At 42.5% G+C, this 20,671-nt stretch overlaps 1 protein-coding gene across 1 annotated transcript in view; it reads left to right on the top strand.

The window, feature by feature from the left end:
- LOC110493301 (metabotropic glutamate receptor 7-like) overlaps positions 1 to 20,671 on the top strand; it is a 361,224-nt gene that overhangs the window by 315,615 nt on the left and 24,938 nt on the right. Inside the window, exon 10 of the mRNA XM_036950952.1 lies at positions 4,727 to 4,973. Within this exon, the coding sequence (XP_036806847.1) occupies positions 4,727 to 4,973 (247 nt within the window). The remainder of the gene's footprint in view (positions 1 to 4,726; positions 4,974 to 20,671) is intronic.

Here is a 20,671-nt window from a genome sequence, read left to right as displayed (position 1 = left end):
AACAGTGAGACACTTATTTCTGGGGAGATTTTTTTTATTTATTAGAAGCTCGAACTGTTTTGGCATAGACCTGGAAAGTATGACAGAACTTTGCAGGCTATCTCTGCAGTAGATTGCAACTCCTCCCCCTTTGGCAGTTTTATCTTGATGGAAAATGTTGTAGTTGGGGATGAAAATGTCTGAATTTTTGGTGGCTTAGGAAGCCATGATTCAGACACGGCAAAGACATCAGGGTTGGCGGAGTGTGCAAAAGCAGTGAGTAAAACAAACTAAGGGAGATGGCTTCTGATGATAACATGGTTGAAACTAAGGCTTTTACGGTTACAGAAGTCAACAAATGAGAGCGCCTGGGGACATACAGGGTTAACCACTACATCACCCGAGGAACAGAGGCGGAGTAGGATGAGGGTGCGGCTAAAGGCTATCAAAACTGGTCGTCTAATGTTTTGGGGACAGAGAATGAAAGGAGCAGATTTCTGGGCATGGTAGGATAGATTCAGGGCATAATGTACAGACAGGAGTATGGTAGGGTGTGAGTACAGTGGAGGTAAGCCCAGGCATTGAGTGACGATAAGAGAGGTTGCACCTCTGGACGCACTAGTTATGCTGGGTGAGGTCACCGCATGTGTGGGAGGTGGGACAAAAGAGGTATCTGAGGTATGTTGAGTGAGACTAGGGGCTCTGCAGTAAACTAAAACAATGATAACTATCCCCCCAAAAAATAACAAAATGGAGTACCATGATTAATGAACAGTCCAGCAGGCATCAGCTATGTAGCCAAGTGATCATAGGGTCCAGTGAACAGCAATAGATGAAACAGGGAAGCCGCTAAGTTGTCGTTAATTCGCTAGCAAGCGGGAGACACAGCGTTCAAGAAAAGTTAGCAGGCCGGGGCTAGTAGAAGCTTCTGCACCGACATCCGACAAAGACCGATTGAGGGCACAACGGATGGAATTACGTCAGCAGACCAGTCGTGATGGATCTTCGAGGCTCCGTGTCGACAAAGGGTCCAGGCCAGTTGGCAAAAGAGGTATTGTAGCTGGAGTAATTTTGTTTGCTAGCCAGGAGATGCGTCTGGCTCGAGGCTAACTGGTGCTAGCTTCGGGACAGGAGAATTAGCCACTGCTGCCACTCGGTAGCAGCTAGCTAGCAGCGATGATCCGATGGAAAGGTCCAGAGCTTACAGCGAGAATCCGGTGGTGTAGGGGATTCTAGTCGTGTTAGTGAAGAGTCCAGGAGGCATGAGCTGTGTAGCCGAGCGATCATAGGGTCCACTGAGCAGGCCGGGGGATGGGCGTGGCTCAAGGCTAGCTTCAGTGCTGAGTAGTGCTGCTACTCAGTAGCAGCTAACTAGCTGCGATGATCCGGAGTAATGGTCCAGGGCTTACAGCAGGAATCCGGTGTTCTAGTGGAGAAAAAAGTCTGGTAAGGTCTAAAAATAGCAGATCCATATCACATTGGGTGAGGCGGATTGCCGGAAGGTATATTTGATTTAAAAATGGAAAAAGAGATTGAAATATATTGCAATATATACAAAAAAAGACAACAAAAAAACTAAAAAACTAAATGCTACGACATCTTGGACCATGTAGGTCTGCTCTCTAAATGTCAGTTTAAAAATCAACTCAATGCTTCCTGTTTTCATTCCCTCTGATTTGCACAAAGTGCCATTTGGAATGTAAACGGCATCATGTGCAGATAGTACTGAGATGTCCCCCGAACAGACCCTCTGGGCCCCAATCTCCACAACTGTTATCTTCTCAGTGTGACTCAACCTGTGACTTCTTGCGCCATTCTCACTCTGGAGATGTGGTGCTGTGAGGTGCAAGGAAAACAGAAATGCCCATGAATCTATAAAACAAGGGCTTCATCCCAAATGGCATCCTATTCCCTATGTAGTTCACTACTTTAGACCAGATGGCCTTGGTCAAAAGTATTACACTATTTAGGGAATAGGATGCCATTTGGGAGGAATAGCCATGAATCTGAGACCGACCCTAGGGATCCTTTTATAGACCTGGTCAATCTGCTTGTACATTCAGCTTTGACACTGCAGGGAGCCAAGCTACACGTTACACATTTATAGTGAAAAGGAGCTAGCCACACCCACCACGCTACATGTTACACATGTATAGTGAAAAGTAGCTAGCCACACCCACCACGCTACATGTTACACATGTATAGTGAAAAGTAGCTAGCCACACCCACCACGCTACATGTTACACATGTATAGTGAAAAGGAGCTAGCCACACCCACCATGCTACATGTTACAAATTTATAGTGAAAAGGAGCTAGCCACACCCACCACGCTACATGTTACACATTTATAGTGAAAAGAAGCTAGCCACACCCACCATGCTACATGTTACACATTTATAGTGAAAAGAAGCTAGCCACACCCACCACGCTACATGTTACACATTTATAGTGAAAAGGAGCTAGCCACTCCCACCATGCTACATGTTACACATTTATAGTGAAAATGAGCTAGCCACACCCACCACGCTACATGTTACACATTTATAGTAGGAGCTAGCCACACCCACCACACTACATGTTACACATTTATAGTGAAAAGGAGCTAGCCACACCCACCACGCTACATGTTACACATTTATAGTGAAAAGAAGCTAGCCACACCCACCATGCTACATGTTACAAATTTATAGTGAAAAGGAGCTAGCCACACCCACCACGCTACATGTTACACATTTATAGTGAAAAGAAGCTAGCCACACCCACCATGCTACATGTTACACATTTATAGTGAAAAGAAGCTAGCCACACCCACCACGCTACATGTTACACATTTATAGTGAAAAGGAGCTAGCCACACCCACCACGCTATATGTTACACATTTATAGTGAAAAGAAGCTAGCCACTCCCACCATGCTACATGTTACACATTTATAGTGAAAATGAGCTAGCCACACCCACCACGCTACATGTTACACATTTATAGTAGGAGCTAGCCACACCCACCACACTACATGTTACACATTTATAGTGAAAAGGAGCTAGCCACACCCACCACGCTATATGTTACACATTTATAGTGAAAAGGAGCTAGCCACACCCACCAAGCTACACGTTACACATTTATAGTGAAAAGGAGCTAGCCACACCCACCACGCTACATGTTACACATTTATAGTAGGAGCTAGCCACACCCACCACGCTACACGTTACACATTTATAGTAGGAGCTAGCCACACCCACCACGCTACATGTTACACATTTATAGTAGGAGCTAGCCACACCAACCACGTTACGTGTTACACGTATATATAGTAGAGCTCATATAATTAAAGATGAACTTTGATAACTAACTCTGACTTGTGTTGTGGTTTGCTCCCATGATTTGGTAAATAGAGGACATTTCCACGACACGCACCAGTTTGAGTGTGTCAAGAACTGCAACGCTGCTGGGTTTTTCACACTCAACAGTTTCCTGTGTGTATCAAGAATGGTCCACCACCAAAAGGACATCCAGCCAATTTGACACAACTGTGGGAAGCATTGGAGTCAACAAGGGCCAGCATCCCTGTGGAATGCTTTCGACACCTTGGGGGGGCCAACTCAATATTGGGAAAGCCTATGTATACTGTATTTGTCTTTAATGCAGTCACCTCCGGTTTAATTTGAAGCATATTTGTAACAATTGTAAAGACATGGCCAACTTTGTAATTGTAGTCAACGTTATCGGTGGCCACAGAGAGACAGATACACATGTTGGTTATATGTTAAGCAGAGATCTTCTGTGTTTAAAGTGTCGTGGAAAGGCAATTACTTTACTAACCACCTCCATGCTTCTCTCTGACAGTTCTGTGTTGTAATCCTCCCACCACTTCCATGCTTCTCTCTGACAGTTCTGTGTTGTAATCCTCCCACCACCTACATGCTTCTCTCTCACAGTTCTGTGTTCTAATCCTCCCACCTCCTCCATGCTTCTCTCTGACAGTTCTGTGTTCTAATCCTCCAACCACCATCATGCTTCACTCTGACAGTTCTATGTTCTAATCCTCCCACCACCTCCATGCTTCTCTCTGACAGTTCTGTGTTGTAATCCTCCCACCACTTCCATGCTTCTCTCTGACAGTTCTGTGTTGTAATCCTCCCACCACTTCCATGCTTCTCTCTGACAGTTCTGTGTTGTAATCCTCCCACCACCTCCATGCTTCTCTCTGACAGTTCTGTGTTGTAATCCTCCCACCACCTACATGCTTCTCTCTCACAGTTCTGTGTTCTAATCCTCCCACCTCCTCCATGCTTCTCTCTGACAGTTCTGTGTTCTAATCCTCCAACCACCATCATGCTTCACTCTGACAGTTCTATGTTCTAATCCTCCCACCACCTCCATGCTTCTCTCTGACATTTCTGTGTTCTAATCCTCCCACCACCTCCATGCTTCTCTCTGACAGTTCTGTGTTCTAATCCTCCCACCACCTCCATGCTTCTCTCTGACAGTTCTGTGTTGTAATCCTCCCACCACCTCAATGCTTCACTCTGACAGTTCTGTGTTGTAATCCTCCCATCACCTCCATGCTTCTCTCTGACAGTTCTGTGTTGTAATCCTCCCACCACCTCCATCCAGTGTTTTGGTAATTCCTTCTCTCTCTCTCCAGCTATATATCCAGACCACCACCCTCTGTATCTCTATGAATCTCAGTGCCTCTAGTGCCACCACTAACTCTCCTCCTCTCTCTCTTTCTCTCTCTCTCCAGCTATATATCCAGACCACCACCCTCTGTATCTCTATGAATCTTAGTGCCTCGGTGGCCTTGGGGATGCTTTACATTCCTAAAGTCTATGTCATCATCTTCCACCCGGAGCTTAATGTCCAGAAGAGGAAGAGGAGCTTCAAGGCGGTGGTGACGGCCGCGTCCCTAACCACACGCCTCTCACACAAGACCAGTGACAGGCCCAATGGAGAGGCCAAGACGGAATTGTGTGAAAACATTGATCCAAACAGTAAGTATCACCAAACCAGGGCCCGTATTCACAAAGAGTCTCAGAGTAGCAGTGCTGATCTAGGAGTAGGAGTGTTGATCTAGGAGATTGATTGTTGATCTAGGAGGAGGATGCTGATCTAGTAGGAGTGCTTAACTAGGAGTAGGGTAATGATAGAGGACTATGTTGCTGATCTATGAGTAGTGTGCTGATCTAGGAGATTGAGTGTTGATCTAGGAGTAGGAGTGTTGATCTAGGACTTGGAGTGCTGATCTAGGAGGAGGATGCTGATCTATTAGGATGATGCTGATCTAGGAGGAGGATGCTGATCTTGGAGGAAGATGCTGATCTAGGAGGAGTGTGTTGATCTAGGAGGAGGATGCTGATCTTGGAGGAAGATGCTGATCTAGGAGGAGTGTGTTGATCTAGAGGTAGGGTGTTGATCTAGGAGGAGGATGCTGATCTAGTAGGAGGATGCATATCTAGGAGGAGGATGCTGATCTAGGAGTAGGATGCTGATCTAGTCGGAGGGTGTTGATCTAGGAGGAGGGTTTTGATCTAGTAGGAGGATGCTGATCTATGAGGAGGTTGTTGATCTAGGAGGAGGATGCTGATCTAGGAGGAGGATGCTGATCTAGTAGGAGGATGCTGATCATCATGATTTAACAGGCAAAACTCCTTCTCTGAGACGCTTTGTGAATATGGTCTGAGAGCACCTTCGACCAGCATTTTGTTTTCTAAACTATAATGCTCTGCTGCTGACCGTTTCATCTTGGTTTACCCCTCTATCTGCTCTTGTAGAGAATCTGTAGTCACCATCTCTGATTTTAGAGAGAGAGCACCCAACCGGAGGTACAAATGAACTCCTCACACTCACCCACTCTGGGACAACTACGTACGGTATAATTACTGGAAATCTTTGAACAGATCTGGCTGATTGTTTAAACAAATGTGCAGCACACTATGGCTCTGTACCAAATCTAAGCGTGTTCCCTATATAGTGCATTACTTTTGAACAGTTCCTGCTGGAAAATTTTTTTAGTGCACTATATGGGGAACATGTTGCCATTTGGAATGCAGACCTCTGTTCGGTTGTTTGCATGCTTAAAATATATATATATTTTTTTAACACATTTTATAATTTCAATGGAACACAGGGTGACAGTCTGCTATCAGCAGATACACTCATTACCACACTATTAGTTTATCTCCATCTATTTATAACTGAAATGGTTTACCAGTTTTTATTTATTTAAAAGTATCCCCGCCGATATGATAACATGTTATTGTTTCATTTTAATTTTAAAATCAGCAACCTGAAGATGTATAGCATGGATGGTATCAATTCCTCAGGATGTGATCCTTATAATAGTGTCAGTGTATAAGGGTTTGATTTAATTCAACTGAATAACTTCAAATAATGTTTGACCTCACTCTTCTGCAGCATAGGGGAACATATAACTACAATGGTTAAATGTCACTATTTGGACATAATGAGACCATGTTGTAAAATAGCATGTGAAAGAGGACCGTGCCACAGTCATTTACAAAATGGATGCTGCTAGGTCATACAGAAGAAGAAAAAAATGGCTCCATCCCAAATGGCACACTAATCCCTATATTGACCAGATCCAGGAATCTGGTCAAGTGGAGGATGAACTATAAAGGAAATAGAATGCCATTTGGGACACATTCTATAAGAATGGATGTGTCCTCCAATAAGCTTTACTCTGGCCCTGTTTATACCTGGTTCTAACATGCGTCCGTTGTCCTGATCTTGTCCACATTCTGATTGTTTACACCTGTTCGACAAAATGTGTGTGCACAATCAAATGACACCTTGTGATCTGATTGTGATTAGATCTTCCTGACCACCTCTGGAGGTATTCGAAAACACATCTTGTACTTGAAGTGCCTTGAAGTGTAAATGAATCCTGACAACAAAATCATATACAGTACCAGTCAAAAGTTTGGATAAACCTACTCATTCAAGGGTTTTTCTTTATTATTTACTATTTTCTACATTGAGGAATAATAGTGAAGACATGAAATAAATAATAAAACATGGAATTTTTTAGCTACCAAAAAAAGTGTTGAACAAATCAAAATAGATTTTATATTTGAGATTCTTCAGAGTAGCCAACCTTTACCTTGATGACAGCTTTGCACACTCTTGGCATTCTCTCAACCAGCTTCACCTGGAATGCTTTTCCAACAATCTTGAAGGAGTTCCCACATATGCTGAGCACTTGTTGGCTGATTTTCATTTACTTTGCAGTCCAACTCATCCCAAACCATCTCAATTGGGTTGAGGTCGGGGGATTGTGGAGGCCAGGTCATCTGATGCAGCACTCCATCACTCTCCTTCTTGGTCAAATAGCCCTTACACAGCCTGGAGAAGTGTTGGGTCATTGTCCTGTTAAAAAACAAATGATAGTCCCACTAAGCACAAACCAGATGGGATGGTGTATCGCTGCAGAAGGCTGTGTAAGCCAAACTGGTTAAGTGTACCTTGAATTCAGAATAAATCACAAACAGTGTCTCCAGGAAAGCACCATCACATCTCCTCCTCGAGGCTTCACGGTGGGAACCACACATGCAGAGATCATCCGTTCACCTATTCTGTGTCTCACAAAGACACGGCGGTCGGAACCAAAAATCTCAGACCAAAGGACAGATTTCCACCTGTCTAATGTCTATTGCTGCTGTTTCTTAGCCCAAGCAAGTCTCTTCTTATTATTGGTGCTCTTTAGTAGGGGTTTCTTTGCAACAATTCGACCATGTTCTCCTCTGAACAGTTGAAGTTGAGATGTGTCTGTTACTTGAACTCTTTGAAGCATTTACTTGGACTGCAATCTGAGGGGCAGTTAGCTCTAATGAACTTATCCTCTGCAGCAGAGGTAACTCTGGGTATTCCTTTCCTGTGCCCGTCCTCATGAGAGCCAGTTTCATCATAGCGCTTGATCAGTTTTGCAACTGCATTTGAAGAAACTTTCAAAGTTCTTGAAATGTTCCGTATTGACTGACCTTCATGTCTTAAAGTAATGATAGACTGCCGTTTCTCTTTGCTTCTTTGAGCTGTTCTTGCCATATTATGGACTTGGTCTTTTACCAAATAGGGCTGTCTTCTGTATACCACCTCTACCATGTCACAACCCAACTGATTGGCTCAATCGCATTAAGATGGAAAGAAATTACACAAATTAGGGAGGCACATCTTGTTAATTGAAATGCATTCCAGGTGACTACCTCATGAAGCTGGTTGAGAGATGGCCAAGAATGTGCGAAGCTGTCATCAAGGCAAAGGGTGGCTACTAAATATAAAATATATTTTGATTTATTTAACACTTTTATAAATAAACATATTTATGAAGAGATATCATCCTTAATGAGAGAAAAATGGTTCCCCCCATTCGCACGTCCACTGTCAGGGCGAAAGCAAATATTTTAAAACATCATACAGAAAGGCCAAGGACTGTAATAGCAGGAGTGGGAATGGATGGACCTGATGCCCAGTTTATTCAGAGCTGGAGTGGGAAAGGGAGAACCCAATGCCCAGTTTATTCAGATCTGGAGTAGGAAAGGGAGAACCCAATGCCCAGTTTATTCAGATCTGGAGTGGGAATGGGAGAACCCAATGCCCAGTTTATTCAGAGCTGGAGTGGGAAAGGGAGAACCCAATGCCCAGTTTATTCAGATCTGGAGTAGGAAAGGGAGAACCCGATGCCCAGTTTATTCAGATCTGGAGTGGGAATGGGAGAATCCAATGCCCAGTTTATTCAGAGCTGGAGTGGGAAAGGGAGAACCCGATGCCCAGTTTATTCAGATCTGGAGTGGGAATGGGAGAACCCAATGCCCAGTTTATTCAGATCTGGAGTGGGAATGGGAGAACCCAATGGCCAAAGGTGCAGAGGACCATTAGACCTCCACATTATACCTTGATCTAAAGGTACAGGTGAACATTAGGCCTCCACATTATACCTTGATCTAAAGGTACAGGTGAACATTAGACCTCCACATTATACCTTGATCTAAAGGTACAGGTGAACATTAGACCTCCACATTATACCTTGATCTAAAGGAACAGGGGAACATCATAGGCATGGCATGCACTGCACTCATTCTACTGCTACTCCATCATAGTCCGTACCATACATACATTTGTAGTTCAGTTAAAAATGATTTAATGCCAGTATATCAGTCTATCAACCCTCGAAGAGTGAAAGAGACTGCGTTACCGAATTCTAACTAATCAATGATTTGCAGGTTGCTATGGCAAACAAAAAAATAGTTGCTATGGAAGGCTCTTTCCCCCTCGCTAGCTAGCCAGCTACACAGCTAGCTGGAAAGACCACAAGCTAGTTGCATTTCTAATTTACTGAATTATAACTAATCAATGATTTGCAGGTTGCTATGGCAAACAAAAAATGGTTGCTATGGAGGCTCTTTCCCCCTCGCTAGCTAGCCAACTACACCGCTAACTGGAAAGACCACAAGTTTGTAGTTTTTCTATCGACATTTTATTTCGTAGAAATCCGTAGAAATGAGGCTGATTCAGGATTTCAACTGGCTGAGAAAAGCTGCCTGGCTCTTCCGACTCCCAACATGTTCATCATTATTATTGGACACAGTGGAGATGAATATCAATTTTGCAACAAAGTTGCAAATGTGAGAGATAATGTCTAGATGCTTTTTACAGCGGAGATCCAGTTTATAAATTGCATGGCTGCGCAGTGGATATGTAAGAGTAGTAGTAGTAGTAGTAGTAGTAGTAGTAGTAGCAGTAGTAGTAGCAGTAGTAGTAGTAGCAGTAGTAGTAGCAGTAGTAGTAGTAGTACTAGTAGCAGTAGTAGTAGTAGTAGTAGCAGTAGTAGTAGCAGTAGTAGTAGTAGTAGTAGTAGTAGTAGTAGTAGCAGTAGTAATAGCAGTAGTAGTAGTAGTAGCAGTAGTAGTAGCAGTAGTAGTAGTAGTAGTAGTAGTAGTAGTAGTAGCAGTAGTAGTAGTAGTAGTAGCAGTAGTAGTAGCAGTAGTAGTAGCAGTAGTAGTAGTAGTAGTAGTAGTAGTAGTAGCAGTAGTAATAGCAGTAGTAGTAGTAGCAGTAGTAGTAGCAGTAGTAGGAGTAGTAGTAGGAGCAGTAGCAGCGGTAGTAGTAGTAGCAGTAGTAGTAGTAGTAGTAGTAGTAGTAGTAGTAGTAGTAGTAGTAGCAGTAGTAGTAGTAGTAGTAGCAGTAGCAGTAGTAGTAGTAGTAGTAGTAGTAGTAGTAGCAGTAGCAGTAGTAGTAGTAGCAGTAGTAGTAGTAGTAGTAGCAGTAGTAGCAGTAGTAGTAGTAGTAGGAGCAGTAGTAGTAGTAGTAGCAGCGGTAGTAGTAGTAGAAGTAGTAGTAGTAGTAGCAGTAGTAGTAGTAGTTGTAGTAGTGGTAGTGGTAGCAGTAGTAGTAGTAGCAGCAGTAGTAGCAGTAGCAGTAGTAGTAGCAGTAGTAGTAGCAGTAGTAGTAGTAGTAGTAGTAGTAGTAGTAGTAGTAGTAGCAGTAGTAGTAGCAGTAGTAGTAGTAGCAGCGGTAGTAGTTGTAGCAGCAGTAGCAGTAGTAGTAGTAGTAGTAGTAGTAGTAGTAGTAGTAGTGTAACGGATGTGAAACGGCTAGCTAGTTAGCGGTGGTGTGCGCTAAATAGCGTTTCAATCGGTGACGTCACTTGCTCTGAGACCTTGAAGTAGTGGTTCCCCTTGCTCTGCAAGGGCAGCGGCTTTTGTGGAGAGATGGGTAACGATGCTTCGTGGGTGACTGTTGTTGATGTGTGCAGAGGGTCCCTGGTTCGCACCCGGGTATGGGCGAGGGGACGGTCTAAAGTTATACTGTTACAGTGGTAGTGGTAGTAGTAGCAGTAGTAGTAGTCGTAGTAGTAGTAGCAGCAGCGGTAGCAGGAATAGTAGTAGTAGTAGTAGTAGTAGTGCGTATTCATCTCATCTAGAATATCTTGTATCATATTAGCCTAGCATTTAGTTTGGTACAAGGGGGGTTAATATTGGCCTGGCATTTAGTTTGGTACAGGGGGGGGGGGGGGGGGGGGGGTTATATTTGCCTAGCATTTAGTTTGGTACAGCGGGGGTAATATTAGCCTAGCATTTAGTTTGGTACAGCGGGGGATTATATTTGCCTAGCATTTAGTTTGGTACAGCGGGGGTAATATTAGCCTAGCATTTAGTTTGGTACAGCGGGGGTTAATATTAGCCTAGCATTTAGTTTGGTACAGCGGGGGTAATATTAGCCTAGCATTTAGTTTGGTACAGCGGGGGTAATATTAGCCTAGCATTTAGTTTAGTACAGGGGGGTCAATATTAGCCTAGCATTTAGTTTAGTACAGGGGGTTAATATTAGCCTAGCATTTAGTTTAGTACAGGGGGGTTAATATTAGCCTAGCATTTAGTTTAGTACGGGAGGGGTTAATATTAGCCTAGCATTTAGTTTAGTACAGTGGGGTTAATATTAGCCTAGCATTTAGTTTAGTACAGGGGGGTTAATATTAGCCTAGCATTTAGTTTAGTACAGGGGGGTAATATTAGCCTAGCATTTAGTTTAGTACAGTGGGGTTAATATTAGCCTAGCATTTAGTTTAGTACAGTGGGGTTAATATTAGCCTAGCATTTAGTTTAGTACAGGGGGTTAATATTAGCCTAGCATTTAGTTTAGTACAGGGGGGTAATATTAGCCTAGCATTTAGTTTAGTACAGGGGGGTAATATTAGCCTAGCATTTAGTTTAGTACAGTGGGGTTAATATTAGCCTAGCATTTAGTTTAGTACAGGGGGGTTAATATTAGCCTAGCATTTAGTTTAGTACAGGGGGGTTAATATTTGCCTAGCATTTAGTTTAGTACAAGGGGGTTAATATTAGCCTAGCATTTAGTTTAGTACAGGGGGGTTAATATTAGCCTAGCATTTAGTTTAGTACAGGGGGGTTAAAATTAGCCTAGCATTTAGTTTAGTACAGGGGGGTTAATATTAGCCTAGCATTTAGTTTTGAAAAGCGGGACAAAAAAATGTGTTTTTTCTTTCAAAAACAAAGACGTTTCTAAGTGACCCTAAACTTCTGAACGGTAGTGTACATATCCAAGTATATGCCAATAGAAAGAATGCTGTAACACAGGAAAATGCAGCTTGTGGACTGTCATTCCAGGTTCAATATGCTGAGTTAGCTAAAGTTGGCTAGCTAGCTAGCAAGTGACAAGAACGTGAACAGCCTGCATGGCAACCATTTTGTTTAGAACGGACGACCAGTCCTTTTGCATAGCAACTACGCAATAAGAAATAACGACTGGGTCGCGTCTGTAGCAACATGACCAATAGAACTAACAACCATATTTCTGTCCGGACTATGTCTTCTGGTGGAAGAATGAAATTGTATGAATTGATTCATCAAAATAATGTTTTTAATGAAAATATGTAATTCATTGATATTTTTTGAAAAATGTTGATAAAAGTTCAATAAAAGCAATAAGACACAAGAGGCACCGCTGCATCCTGAATATAGTCACAGGTAAATGGGCTGACTGGCCCTCTATCAGGTTTGTTATATCATGCGCAGAATAGGCTCTAACAATGGGAATTCCCACCCCCGTTGTATAATGTATTACATCCTGTGAATCTTTGAGCATTTTCCAGACAAATTGATAGCAAATTGCTCGCAATACAGTGTCAAATGTGTCCAAACTATAGCTATTTACTATTTTCATAATTTGACCCGGTGTCTTGCTATAAGGTTATCATATTAGACGGCCTTCAAAAATACAAACTTTTGGTTTTCTAATTCGACGTGCCTAAACACAACCCACGATCTTAGGCCTACAACACTTTTTAAAATAGGGGGATCTATGAAATACAATGTATTTGTACAGCTGTGGACAGTTGGAGGATATTTGGGACAGTAGCCCATTATACCCAGTCTTAATAAATAGCTGGATAACAAATACAGGCGGTAATGACGAGTGTAAAACTATTGACAATTAAAGTGTGCCGTTTTCTGTTGATTTATACAGCGTGTGTCGTCATACGGGAGATCCAAGTCAGGTTGGATGAATTTGCATACAGGGAGGAATCAGGGAATCTGGTCACAATACAGACACAGTGGGCAGATAAGAGACACAGTTGATTGGATAACGACAACCGCATTTTAATACAAGGTGTAACCATGGCTTCTGTTATTCATATGCTATCTATTTTCCCACTGTGCATGGCTACTGGCATGACAAACCTGAAAAGCATCAACCTCCACAATCGAATGTAAACTGTTGATTATCAAAGCCTCTCCAGTATAGTGTCATGGACTAACTGTAAATAATAACCCCAATTTGAATTTATGACTTGGATAACTTCAGAACCTCAGGCTGTTCCAGGGTGTTCTGAGCACAGAGTAACACTGTACACATGCAAACAAACACACACACGCACGCACTCGCATGCGCGCACACACACACACACACACACACACACACACACACACACACACACACACACATCTGTAAAAACTGTAACACAAAGCTGATGGGGATCTGTGTTCTTCTTCTCTTCACTACAATTGAAATAATGTTTTCTCCCAACAGGCTAATTCTCAGGTAAGACCAAATTCATCTTTAACGTTTTGCTATGACCTTGTTCTGATTCTTTGAAGTCTGGAAGAGGAGAAGAGATGTGAGGAGACGAGATGAGAGGGGAGGGGAGGGGAGAGGAGAATGAGAGGAGAGGAGAATGAGAGGCGAATGAGAGGAGAGGAGAATGAGAGGAGAAGAGAATGAGAGGAGAATGAGAGGAGAGGAGAGGAGAATGAGATGAGAATGAGAGGAGAGGAGAATGAGAATGAGAGGAGAATGAGAGGAGAGGAGAATGAGAGGAGAGGAAAATGAGATGAGAATGAGAGGAGAGGAGAATGAGAATGAGAGAAGAGGATAATGAGAGGAGAGGAGAGGAGAATGAGAGGAGAGGAGAGGAGAATGAGAGGAGAGGAGAATGAGAGGAGAGGAGAATGAGAGGAGAGGAGAATGAGAGGAGAATGAGAGGAGAGGAGAATGAGAGGAGAGGAGAATGAGAGGAGAATGAGAGGAGAGGAGAGGAGAGGAGAATGAGAGGAGAGGAGAATGAGAGGAGAGGAGAATGAGAGGAGAGGAGAATGAGAGGAGAGGAGAATGAGAGGAGAATGAGAGGAGAATGAGAAGAGAGGAGAATGAGAGGAGAGGAGAATGAGAGGAGAATGAGAGGAGAGGAGAATGAGAGGAGAATGAGAGGAGAGGAGAATGAGATGAGAGGAGAATGAGAGGAGAGGAGAATGAGAGGAGAATGAGAGGAGAGGAGAATGAGAGGAGAGGAGAATGAGATGAGAGGAGAATGAGATGAGAGGAGAGTGAGAGGAGAGGAGAATGAGAGGAGAGGAGAATGAGAGGAGAATGAGATGAGAGGAGAGGAGAATGAGAGGAGAATGAGATGAGAGGAGAGTGAGAGGAGAGGAGAGTGAGAGGAGAGGAGAATGAGAGGAGAGGAGAATGAGAGTAGAGGAGAGGAGAATGACTGGAGAATGAGATGAGAGGAGAGTGAGAGGAGAAGAGAGGAGAGGGAAGGGGTGAGGAAAAAGCCAATGGGGTTTCCTCCAGCTAGCTATTTATCATAACCTTTCGAAATTCACTCATAACTTTCACATGGGAGAGATAAAGGAAGCAGAATATTTTAGTGCAATTGAGCGGCAGAAATATTGTTTCCCAAACTCAGTCTGCTGCCTCACTATTGAACAGGACTCTCCAACCCTTTTCCTGTAGGTTTAACCCCAACCCTGTTCCTGTCGCTTTTAACTCCAACCCTGGTTTTAACTCCAACCCTGTTCCTGTAGGTTTGAACTCCAACCCTGTTCCTGTAGGTTTTAACTCCAACCCTGGTTTTAACTCCAACCCTGTTCCTGTAGGTTTGAACTTCAACCCTGTTCCTGTAGATTTTAACTCTAACCCTGCTTTTAACTCCAGCCCTGTTCCTGTAGGTTTTAACTCCAACCTTGTTCCTGTAGGTTTTAACTCCAACCCTGTTCCTGTAGGTTTTAACTCCAACCCTGGTTTTAACTCCAACCCTGTTCCTGTAGGTTTTAACTCCAACCCTGTTCCTGTAGGTTTTAACTCCAACCCTGGTTTTAACTCCAACCCTGGTTTTAACTCCAACCCTGTTCCTGTAGGTTTTAACTTCAACCCTGATTTAGCGCACACGATTCTAGTAATTACCTGGTTGATAAACTGAACCAGGTTAGTTACAACTGGGGTTGGAGCGTAAAACCTACAGGAGGGTATCTCTCCAGGAACAGGGTTAGAGTAAAAACCTACAGGAGGGTATCTCTCCAGGAACAGGGTTAGAGTAAAAACCTACAGGAGGGTAGCTCTCCAGGAACAGGGTTAGAGTTAACACCTACAGGAGGGCATCTATCCAGGAACAGGGTTAGAGTTAACACCTACAGGAGGGCATCTCTCCAGGAACAGGGTTAGAGTTAACACCTACAGGAGGGTATCTCTCCAGGAACAGGATTGGAGTTAACACCTACAGGAGGGTAGCTCTCCAGTAACAGGGTTAGAGTAAAAACCTACAGGAGGGTATCTCTCCAGGAACAGGGTTAGAGTAAAAACCTACAGGAGGGTATCTCTCCAGGAGCAGGGTTAGAGTAAAAACCTACAGGAGGGTATCTCTCCAGGAACAGGGTTAGAGTGTAAACCTACAATAGGGTATCTCTCCAGGAACAGGGTTCGAGTTAACACCTACAGGAGGGTATCTCTCCAGGAACAGGGTTAGAGTTAACACCTACAGGAGGGTATCTCTCCAGGAACAGGGTTAGAGTTAACACCTACAGGAGGGTAGCTCTCCAGGAACAGGGTTAGAGTTAACACCTACAGGAGGGTAGCTCTCCAGTAACAGGGTTAGAGTGTAAACCTACAAGAGGGTAGCTCTCCAGTAACAGGGTTAGAGTGTAAACCTACAAGAGGGTAGCTCTCCAATAACAGGGTTAGTGTGTAAACCTACAGGAGGGTAGCTCTCCAGGAACAGGGTTGGAGAGCCCTGCTATGGAGCATACTGCCTGAGCACTCTACCCATTGCATTTGTAATGTGCTTGCAAGTAGGCTAGCCTACCACTCCTGTTGTTTTGCACCCAATGAACCTAACACCAAGTTAACACATCTCAATCACTGCCACTCTGACACCATCACTACTGACTACTGGTCGATTTCAGTAAATCAGCACAATATCATACAGATCTTTAATGTGTCAGGTTTCCTTACAAAGGGTTTTAGTGTTTAACATATGGTACTGTGGATTTAGGCATATGTTTACAGATTAGAGCATTGATGACATAGGTTTATAGATTAGAGCATTGATGACATAAATGTACAGATTAGAGCATTGATGACATAGGTTTACAGATTAGAGCATTGATGACATAAATGTAAAGATTAGAGCATTGATGACATAGGTTTACAGATTAGAGCATTGATGACATAGGTTTACAGATTAGAGCATTGATGTCATAGGTTTACAGATTAGAGCATTGATGACATAGGTTTACAGATTAGAGCATTGATGACATAGGTTTACAGATTAGAGCATTGATGACATAGGTTTACAGATTAGAGCATTGATGTCATAGGTTTACAGATTAGAGCATTGATGACAGGTTTACAGATTAGAGCATTGATGACATAGATTTACAGATTAGATTATTGATGACATAGGTTTACATATTAGCGCATTGATGACAGGTTTACAGATTAGATTATTGATGACATAGGTTTACAGATTAGAGCATTGATGACATAAATGTACAGATTAGAGCATTGATGACAGGTTTACAGATTAGAGCATTGATGACATAGGTTTACAGATTAGAGCATTGATGACATAGATTTACAGATTAGAGCATTGACTACATACATGTACAGATTAGAGCATTGATGACCTAGGTTTACAGATTAGAGCATTGATGACCTAGGTTTACAGATGAGATTATTGATGACATAGGTTTACAGATTAGAATATTGATGACATAGGTTTACAGATTAGAGCATTGATGACATAGGTTTACAGATTAGAGCATTTATGATATAGGTTTTCAGATTAGAGCATTGCTGACATAGGTTTACAGATTAGAGCATTGATGACAGGTTTACCGATTAGATTATTGATGACATAAATGTACAGATTAGAGCATTGATGACATAGGTTTACAGATTAGAGCATTGATTACATACATGTACAGATTAGAGCATTGATTACATAAATGTACAGATTAGAGCATTGATGACATGTTTACAGATTAGAGCATTGATGACGGGTTTACAGATTAGAGCATTGATGACATATGTTTACAGATTAGAGCATTGATGACAGGTTTACAGATTAGATTATTGATGACATAGGTTTACAGATTAGAATATTGATGACATAGGTTTACGGATTAGATTATTGATGACATAGGTTTACAGATTAGATTATTGATGAAATAGGTTTACAGATTAGAGCATTGATGACATATGTTTACAGATTAGAGCATTGATGACAGGTTTACAGATTAGATTATTGATGACATAGGTTTACAGATTAGAGCATTGATGACATAGGTTTACAGATTAGAGCATTGATGATAATGACAGAAAAGGTAATGTATTTTTACCCATAGAGAGCAAACAAAGTAATATATTCAATCAAGAATGATGTACACATAGCTTTAGGGCCCTCACCCATCACCCTGGTAACCATGTTTATGGGATGTCCAAGACAATACTTCTCCTGTTCAGTGGGAAGCCACCTTTTAATCACAATGCTGATTATTTTGATTTTATTTCACCTGCAGTGCCTTCAGGAAGTATTCGCACCGTCTTGACTTTTTTCCACATTTTGTTGTGTTACAGACTGAATTTTAAAAGTGATTACATGTAGATGTTTTGGGTCACTGGCCTACACACAATACCCCATAATGTCAAAGTGGAATAATGTTTCTCAGAATTTTTACAAATTAGTTTAAAAAATACAAATATTGAACCTCTTTGTTATGTCAAACCTAGATATGTTCAGGAGTAAAAATGTGCTTAACATGTCCCATAATACATTGCATGGACTCACTCCGTGTGCATTAATAGTATGTAACATGATTTTTGAATGACTTCCTACATTCTGTACCCCACACATGAAATTATATGTAAGATCCCTCAGTTGAGCAGTGAATTTCAAACACAAATTCAACAACAATGACCAGGGAAGTTTTCCAATGCCCTCACAAAGAAATGTAACTATTTGTAGATGGGTGGAGAAAAAAAATGAATATCTCTGTGAGCATGAGGAAGTTATTAATTCCACTTTGGATGGTGTATCAATACACCCAGTCACTACAAAGATACAGGCGTGCTTCTTATTAACTCAGGGATTTCACCATGAGCCCAAAGGTGACTTTAAAACAATTACAGAGTACAGCAGTTCCCAAGCTAGTAGTCGCGACCCCATGTGGGTTTGCCTGATGTGAAAATTGGGTCACGTGAGAATTACCTAAATCCTGAAAAATGTGTGTCATAAAAATCACTGTAATGTGGTTCAACCTTCACAATCTAAATTACAATTATTCAAATGTGAAGTAAAGTTTAAAGTATATAATTCAAGCAGAGAACGCCCTCAGATCAGAGGGAAGAGGCTGCACTTGACCTTGGTGACGCTACGAAACCACACAGTATTTGTCACGATCGATCGTCGTAAGAAGCGGACCAAAGCGCAGCGTGGTGTGAATGCGTCGTTTAATAGATGACGAAAAACACAAAGTAAACTGTACAAAAACAATAAACAAATAACGACCGTGAAGCTATAAATGAGAACTGTGCTGACACACAAGCAACTAACATAGACAATCACCCACCAACAAACAGTGCAACCCAGGCTACCTAAGTATGATTCTCAATCAGAGACAACTAACGACACATGCCTCTGATTGAGAACCATACTAGGCCGAAACATAGAAATACCCAAATCATAGAAAAACAAACATAGACTGCCCACCCCAACTCAAGCCCTGACCATACAAAATAATGACAAAACAAAGGAAATAAAGGTCAGAACGTGACAGTATTGCAGAAACGTTGATATTATCAGCCGAAAACAAAGTGCCGAAAACAATGCATTGGGAGGTAGAGGCACAGAATCTCACAGAAATACACTTTGTCATATACAGTAACACTGTTCAATTAAGGATGTATGGTATTGCTGAGCAATCAAGAGGAAACTTACTGAACTGGACTCAAAAAACCTTCCCCATCTTATGCTCTCCAAATGGGCGTTAAGCTGTGAGGGCTGAGATATGCCCCATGCATTGACTTTTGTTCGCTACATGCCGGGGGATACCATTCACGTGGACATATAGTTCTGGCTCACGATTCCTCAGCATAAAGCATCAAGAGGAATGTTCAGTGTGCTGAGTGACTACATTGACAAAAAAAACAAACAGGTTCCATATGGAATCGAATGGTGGGCTTTTGAAACAGGTGGGAGGGGGGAGGGGGGTTCATCTATGTTGGGGCGGAGGGCAGACCTCTTACACTCTAGTTTACGAATGTGTCTGCCACTGACATATGGACATGTTGTATGATACACCCACTGAGCTAGAATGGATACACCGAAGAGCTAGAATGGATACACCGAAGAGCTAGATTGGGTACACCGAAGAGTTAGAATGGATACACCGAAGAGCTAGAATGGATACACCGAAGAGCTAGAATGGATACACCGAAGAGCTAGAATGGATACACCGAAGAGCTAGAATGGATACACAGAAGAGCTAGGATGGATACACCGAAGAGCTAGAATGGATACACAGAGGAGCTAGAATGGATACACCGAAGAGCTAGAATGGATACACTGAAGAGCTAGAATGGATACACTGAAGAGCTAGAATGGATACACCGAAGAGCTAGAATGGATACACCGAAGAGCTAGAATGGATACACCGAAGAGCTAGAATGGATACACCAAAGAGCTAGAATGGATACACCAAAGAGCTAGAATGGATACACCGAAGAGCTAGAATGGATACACCGAAGAGCTAGGATGGATACACCCACTGAGCTAGAATGGATACACCGAAGAGCTAGGATGGATACACTGAAGAGCTCGAATGGATACACCGAAGAGCTAGAATGGATACACCGAAGAGCTAGAATGGATACACCGAAGAGCTAGGATGGATACACCCACTGAGCTAGAATGGATACACCGAAGAGCTAGGATGGATACACTGAAGAGCTCGAATGGATACACCGAAGAGCAACCGGCGGCAAAAGAGCCGAGCACAGAACTCTGCAGAACTACTGCAGCAGGTAACTTCAATTGTTAAACTACATCAAAACACATCCACTGCGCTCACGCTCCTGTTCACGAAGTAACGGGATCAGAGTAGCGCCAATGTTCACACCGAGGCTTGGTTTGTTGTCGACGGGGGATTGTTGGAAAGATTTTTCGCTTTGCGGGAGGAACTGTTGTCCTTCACAATGGATTTAAAGAACAGACTTGGTGTGACTGACTTTGTGTAATGAAAATAAATTAACAGAAAAATAGCAACAGTAAGTGGCCCACATGAGTGATGACTGCTCACCTCCAACACTTGGAAGAGATACTTTGGGATCTAAATCCGTTTCGACTGTGATCCTGTCTCGGTTGACATACAGATTGATGAAA

Source organism: Oncorhynchus mykiss, chromosome 17 (genome assembly GCF_013265735.2).
Source record: "Oncorhynchus mykiss isolate Arlee chromosome 17, USDA_OmykA_1.1, whole genome shotgun sequence".
In the NCBI taxonomy this organism is placed as follows: Eukaryota; Metazoa; Chordata; class Actinopteri; order Salmoniformes; family Salmonidae; genus Oncorhynchus; species Oncorhynchus mykiss.
Note: the sequence above shows the minus strand (reverse complement) of the source record. Positions and strands in the feature narration are given on the sequence as shown.